The sequence below is a fragment of the Papilio polytes genome, unplaced genomic scaffold (genome assembly GCF_000836215.1).
Source record: "Papilio polytes unplaced genomic scaffold, Ppol_1.0 DF823879.1, whole genome shotgun sequence".
NCBI lineage: Eukaryota > Metazoa > Arthropoda > Insecta > Lepidoptera > Papilionidae > Papilio > Papilio polytes.
In genome coordinates, this window is record NW_013525325.1 from 1,686,482 (window position 1) to 1,693,962 (window position 7,481).

General features: G+C 33.9%; 1 protein-coding gene across 1 annotated transcript in view; it reads right to left on the reverse strand.

Annotated features, from left to right (window-relative positions):
* Positions 1 to 7,481, reverse strand: part of LOC106103018 (cytosolic purine 5'-nucleotidase) — a gene marked incomplete in the record, with an annotated part of 17,916 nt that overhangs the window by 2,622 nt on the left and 7,813 nt on the right. Inside the window, 8 exon segments of the mRNA XM_013282647.1 lie at positions 219 to 366; positions 1,295 to 1,517; positions 2,205 to 2,379; positions 3,914 to 4,190; positions 4,274 to 4,420; positions 4,699 to 4,794; positions 5,500 to 5,617; positions 6,101 to 6,174. Coding sequence (XP_013138101.1) covers positions 219 to 366; positions 1,295 to 1,517; positions 2,205 to 2,379; positions 3,914 to 4,190; positions 4,274 to 4,420; positions 4,699 to 4,794; positions 5,500 to 5,617; positions 6,101 to 6,174 — 1,258 coding nt within the window.

Below are 7,481 nucleotides of genomic sequence, written 5' to 3' on the forward strand. Positions count from 1 at the left end.
TAATTCCATGCGGCAGGTGTCGCGGGCGAAAGCTAGTCCTTTATAAATATGCAAGATACATTAATGTTAAAAGTGAAAAGTCTTATAGCTTATACATACACCACTTGACAAATTTAAAAGAGTAACGTAGGGAACCTTAAGACACAAAGATAGAAAATATTAGATTTTTTTAGTAATCCAATATAAATAGCATTTAATTTGAGTTAGAATTAGTTTACCTGTGACGAGAAGAATGTCTGCCGAGAGCCGGAGCGGAACAGCGAGCCGAGCATGCCGTACGCGAGGTCCATCTTGTGCGTGACGTCACGGATCGAACTGCGCAGCTTCGATATATCCGGCTTCTCCTTCGTGCTCGAGTCTAGGTCTCTAGAGTTCACATTACAGTGTCAACCATGGGCTTCCACTGCCTACACCAGGGGTGGCGAACCACTGGAATGCGTCCCATAAATGGCACACGACATAACATTTTGGGCACGTTGATAATCATAGAAACAATACGAAAAAAAATATGAATTAGGAGAATTATATATCATGAAATACGTAATCAGAGCAGTTAAGTTTATTATAGGGAACGTTTAAGAGGCATTAAACACTTCTTTAAAAAAAATCACTTTGATGCATAAATGTTCGCCACCCCTGGCCTAAAAATATACAAAAACATTTCTATGCTAATATAATAAGGCGTAAACACACTTCTTAGTTATGTGGGATGTCAGCAATTACTATATTTTTAACCCTTAAATGCATGATTTTTATTTAATTATGGAATACATATTTCAATATAAGTTTGAGCCACAGAATAAGGGAAAAATAATAAAAAAAATCTTGGTTTCAATAAAAACTCTACTTTTGTTTTAGACTTTTGGCAACAATATGCATTTAAGGGTTAAATTGTTATTTTTTTTAATGAAAACTCCTACACTTCCGACATGTTTTAGGCTATATATTTTCACATTATGAAACTTAGTGAGTAGAAGAGTGAAATAAAAAATGTCATGTGCGAAAGGGACAAAAACTACCAGCCAATAGAAGCAAGGAAGCAACATTGCCCATTGGCCAAAAGCTTATGACATTTCACGAGCCTTCATTGTCCTTTGTGCATGTGAATTGACTTTTGCAATTAAAATTTTACAACTGTAAACAATAACGTTTTTATAATTTAATGTGCTTCACCCACATAGAAACCACTAGTGTTTCAATTACAACAAAAGGCTAAAATATTTTGTAACTATGAATTACATTATCACATATATGTAAGTATGTTTATTCGAATTAACATTTCACTACGACTTACTTGTACATATCCCCTAGCTGGACGTCCAAGTTCTGCAGCTGCGCAAACAGCTGGCACTTGTCCGTCCATACATGCAATTCCTGCACCAGCTCCGGGACTATCAGGAAGGTGCGCCAGCCACCGATCTTCTTAGACTTGAGGATATCACCGAAGATATGATCACCGATGTAGAGCACGTCCTTACCCTTAGCGCCGATCAGCTCAGTGAACACATCACACGAACCTATGACAATTTAACTTCTCAATGAAATAACACTTGATTAATAAAATCAATGCAAATGAATCACAATCAAAACCTTAAATACTTATGTTGAGTGATCATGTCTATATATTTTTAACGTAAAGTCACGTTTACATGTACACTGTAAATGATATGACTTAGCAAAGAATTTAAATAATTTATAGACGAGGCATAGTATAAATTTTGTCACTGGTACTTTCTTAGAACGGTACTAGGTAGTTGTCATTATATATTACTAGCTTTCGCCTGTGACTCCAACCGCGTGGGTTTAAAACAAATTGTTGCTTATATGTTCTTCGAGACTATCCTTCACTTTTATATTAAATTTTATTGAAATCTGTTCAGTCGTTTAGGCTACAAAGTCTAACAAACATCCGTCCATTTAAACTTTCGTATTTATAATATTAGTATGAAGAATGAATTAATAACATCTATTGGTAATTAATGAATACAATTACTTATATTGACATGTCCTTGGTCTTGATTATGAGAAAAATATTTCAAATAAAGTGCTATCTATACCTCCTCTTTATATTTGAAACTCTGCTCGATATTACCAAGTTACAACGACCTTTTTATTTCATACAAAAAACACAAAAGTTGGCATTTCTTATATTACTCTTAGGTGAAGTGTATCGGCAGCGGTTTTAATTATTGTGATGTGATTACCTCCGGAGTAGACGAGGCCCTCGTGCAGCGGACCGACGTGGTAGCCCATCTTGAGAGCGCCGGTCTGCGTGTCCACTTGTCGCAGCGTGGTGCCCTCGCCGAAGAACAAGGGCTTCTTCGCGTCCACCACAATCCAGTCGAAGTAAGTCTTCCAGTTCCTGTGAGGGTCAGTCGCCTGCACCAATTGGAATATGTTAAAAAATGTGATCAAATATTGCCCATACAGACATCTCACACAAGGGTAAAATAAACATTAGTACTTAGACATCCAGTACTTAATTACATATCACCATTATCATTAATTAATTATTATCTATATCTATTGAGTTATATATGAAATCGAAGTTATAACGTAATCTAATAAGACTTGATTATAAGATAATAAAACTATCACATAGTATTAGAATTCAGGTGATACGAATAAATAATGAATTAGCAAGCAGTTGTGGTCAAACCGGTTGGTTAATGCAAGACCGATATCAAAACATTCCAAGGCCCACTTTCTGTTTCAACGCATGTTACCGGCAAATTGTGTACTCCGGGTAAATCATAAATTCCCGGCATATCATCAACTCACGACAAATTTTAAAAATAATGTTCACAAAGTTGTTATATTACGGCATTTTGTATCCAACGAAATGTCAATTTACTGAGCGTCGAAATTACCACGATTTGAATCTGAATATTTATCAATTTTCGGTGCAAATCACAAACATGCGACTTACGCGATTTACCGGTGACGCATACAAAAAAAAATCGCCATGTTCCTTACAAAACTTGTTAACGTCAAAATTATGCAATACTTGAATATCCTTGATGCATGATATGATGATGATAATTACAAAGATTATTGAAACTTGTAAACACGATAAATCAATTTTTATTATTTTTAAGCTTTCGTGGATGAAAATTTAAATTCACAAAGTTTATTCATTTACATCTTACTTTCATACTAATAATATAAATGCGAAAGTTGTGATAAACGAATGGGGTGGATGTTTGTTTGAGTTTGTAGCCTAAACGGCTGAATGGATTTCTAAAAAAATTGGTATAGATGTAGAGTACAGTCTGGAAGAACACATAGGGTACCTGCTTTTGTTTTTTTTTTAATTTCATGCATACGGAATCGCGGGCGAAAGCTTGTGTTATTATTACGTTTATAAACATTTTTTACACAATTTCCTGCACGTGTTTATTGCCCCATCTCGGACAATAACGATGTCCCGTTGACGCACGCCATCGCACCGGCGCGGCGTCAAATTTTACTCTTTCCATTAAATTACGTTACAGAAATATAAAGGACTTAAAATGACTAAAATACCTACTTGCAAAATTACAAACACACGGAAAGGGTGCTAATCAAGCAGTAAAAATATTACTACTCTAAGGACCTGTCCCACCACTAGCTGATAGAGGCTCAGATAGTTTAAAAAGTACGTCACTGTCAGATAGGGTAACAAAATCCTGTATTCCCATCATATTTTACACGTTGGATTGCGAACAAACAATTTACAACTTGGTGGGACAGGCTTTAAATTGTATTAGAAACTTTTTTGGTTTCTTTCCACCAAAAAAATGTGAAAACATTCTTTGATATACGGTTCTATTTTACTTCTTTAACAAATTAGTGGTCTATTTGTGATCGTTTAAGTATAAAAAAGTGTAAGGACATCAAGATAACTGTTTAGGTGTAATAAATGCAAACTCACTTGAGCGCCATGCGGGAAATCGAACAAGTAATTCATTATCCTGTCTGTGAAGTTATAGTCGCTGTTAGTTAGTATGAACAGTTTGGCTCCGCTCTCTGTTATCCTGGACAGGAAGGTTGGGAGACGTTTATCCTTCTTCAGGTAGAGGTCCAGATTCTCTATAGTCTTGGACTTGAGGTCCCCATGTATGTGGACATAGTCAACCGCGCTTCGGACATCTTGGAATATAGATTTGAATGACATCGCCAAATCCCCACATCTTACGCCGCTTTTTTCTCTGAATATAACAAAAAAGTTCGTATAAACACATTGGTTTCGATTAATATTGCGTTATAAAGAGAATTTTGAATTTGATATTACCTTGTATACTGTGGAGAGTTTGTGAAGAAATCTATCAAGCACGCAATTAAATACGTCTCCGGCAAATTGAACAATGTATTCAACACATACACTCTAGACTCGTCGAGAGTCAAGAATTTATTTGGATATAATTCGTACACTTGGGAACTGAAAAAAAAAAAAATAAAAATTTTAACCCTTTACGATAATGTGATTCTGATTTCTTAGACTGATTTGAAAAGAGTCCAAAAAAATTAGAACACATTGAAATTCCACCTGCAAATTGAACTTTATTACTTAGTCTGTAAGATCTATTTTTCACTTGTGACTCTAGACTAACCGCGACCTTTTGTATGGAGTTCTTCGCCGCGTGCAAAAAAATTGTTTAGTGGAATTACGCACTAGACTCTGTGGAGCTTAAAAATAAGAATTAAATTTTAACTTACTGTTTCAAGAATTCAAATCCATGCACACAGACCAGAATGTTGCCATAAGCGTCTACTTTTAGTAGGTTGCCATACAACGTGTCGAACCATAGACCTCTGCAAGTAATGTTAGAACATTAGTCTTATTTTAATACTCTAAATGTGTAATATTTATGGAAGATTGTAATTGAAGTGAAAAAGGATAGCTGTGTAATGCAATATGAATACATAATTGAAGGTAAACATTAACTATACAGCACATTTGTTTTTAATTGTTCCTTGATACAGTATTAATTCTGAAAATACAATTAATTTAATCTAAAACGTTACTTGTATTTTGATAAGCCATAATCATTTTAAGTACATTTACATTTTAAAAGAAAAAAAAATTCTCCGACATGTAAGTACTATTTATTTTATTGTGTAACCTAGAATTATCATACTAGCTTTCGCCCGGAACTCCGTCCGCGTGGAATGGAAAAAATAAAACTGAGTAGCTTGTGCCCTTCCAGACTATACTCTACAACTATACTAAATTTCATCGAAATCTGTTCAGCCGTTTAGACTACAAACTCTAACATCTATTCATCTAAACTTTCGCATTTATAACATTAATAAGAAGTATGACAATATGACTTTAAGTTCCGTGGGAGTCACCTGACGAGGATAGCTGCCCCCCCCCCCCGAGAATAAAAAAATAAAAAACTACTTTGAATAAGGCCATCCTAAGTGGTCACCTAGATCATCGGCTGGCGACGCCTATGTAATTGTAATTGATAATTATTAAGACGAAAAAATAAAAGAAAGTTCCAATTAACTCACCTAACAGGAAAAGAAGGATCATATTCAAATTCTAGAATCTCACTTGGGTATCCCAAGTTAACTAATCTTTCTTTAGTTAAATTAAACCCTAATGTTTCATATTGTGGCGATTTGTATTCTGAAAACAATAAATTATTATATTAATGGATCACAAAAACCTAGTCTGTTATGTTGTTTCAAAATACTATACTGAAACTAACTGTTCCCGTACGGCTTCATCCGCACGAAATTATAAAAAAATATTTGATTGTTAAATTCGCAATTACAAATGTCAAAATTACCGGTAATAACCTTGGTTCCTCAATGTTAGTAGCTTATTGTTTAAGGTCCCTTTCCCACATGAATGGTTTTTTTTCCATTTTATTTAGCCCTAACTTTAATAGCGTGAAAATATATAGCCTAAAGCGTGTCGTATTTGTAAGGCTTTTTATTACAGAAAGAATTATTCAAATATATGCTGTGATTGCTGACATCCTACACCACGAAGTACTGTGTGTTTAAACTTGATTATATTAGTATAGGTTAACATAATTTTTAAACAACTTGTAGATGTTAAAGTACGTACAAGAAATACTCCTAACAAAATGTATGTAAAACTCACCGGCCAATGTATAATCCATATCAAAACCATAAAATTTAACATTTTCCAAGTGCAATGATCTGTTGACGAAGATTCTGGAACAAAAAGAAAAACACATATAATATTCAGTAGAGGTCAACGAACATTGGACATGACAAATTGTTATTTTATGCAAGTTTTGGTTCCAATCCAAAAAAAACGAAATGTTTTCGCTATAATCCACATGCATACATTCCGATAAAAAATCAATAAATACATTTTTATCCTGTTAAAAAATGTTTTCCTTACATAACATTATCACTAAAAATTACCCGAAATTTCGTCGCGCGATTTTGAGCTAAACTATTTAACTACGTCGTAGTCTTTGACTCCAAAAATCAAACAAAAAAATGGGACCCACCTGCAAGCATTACCTTTCGGATAAAAAAAGAATTATCAAAATCGGTCCACTAGCGGCGGAGTTATGCCGTAACACACATAAAAAAAACATACAGACGAATATACCCCCTTCTTTTGGGAAGTCGGTCAAAAAAAAATGACTAAGTAACCTATATGTTCTTGACGACTATGTTCTACATCTATACCAAATTTCATTCATTTTAGAGAAACGTGATAACCATTTAAACTTTCCCATTTATAACATTAGTATGAAGTACGATTAGACATAAACTTTTTGCTTACATAATTTAGGTATTATATTTTAGCAAAACATGTTTTTTATATATAGCTGTTCCCATGCGACTTCATCCGCATAAAATTATAAAAATTTCATTATATTGTTCACATTTGACAAACTATCAATTGCTAATGTCAAAATGACATGACATGATGTCAAACCATGGCAACCTTGCTTCCTTGATGTTGGCAACAACTTATGGTCTCTTTCCCACATTAGGGTTTTTATTCAAAATAACCCGTAAGTTTGACGGCGTGAAAATATGTAAAGCCTAAAGCGTGACGTAAGTGCAGGGCTTTTTATTAAAAAAAGAGTTATTCGAAAATATGCTGTGATTGCTGACATCTTAGGTAACAAAGAAGTGTGTGTTTACGCTTTATTATATTAGTATAGATTCTTATATCGTGCTGGTAAACAATTTTAAACGGACAAACATTGCTGTATTACTTTTTTAGACGAATGAATTTAATTCACAAACATAAACAAGTATATTACATAACATATACAAGAAACCAGTTGAAATTTTAGCCCACGGGCATACTTTGATATAACTTACTTATTTATTAATAAGAATATTTTACGTCTACACCTACTTATTTGAATAACTTAACATAAATTAATTTATATATTTGACAGAGCCTAAATAAGTAAGCGTGTTACAAAATAAATTAAATCATTATTATTTAACTTTATTATACGCTAGCTTCGCCCGCGACTCCGTCCGCG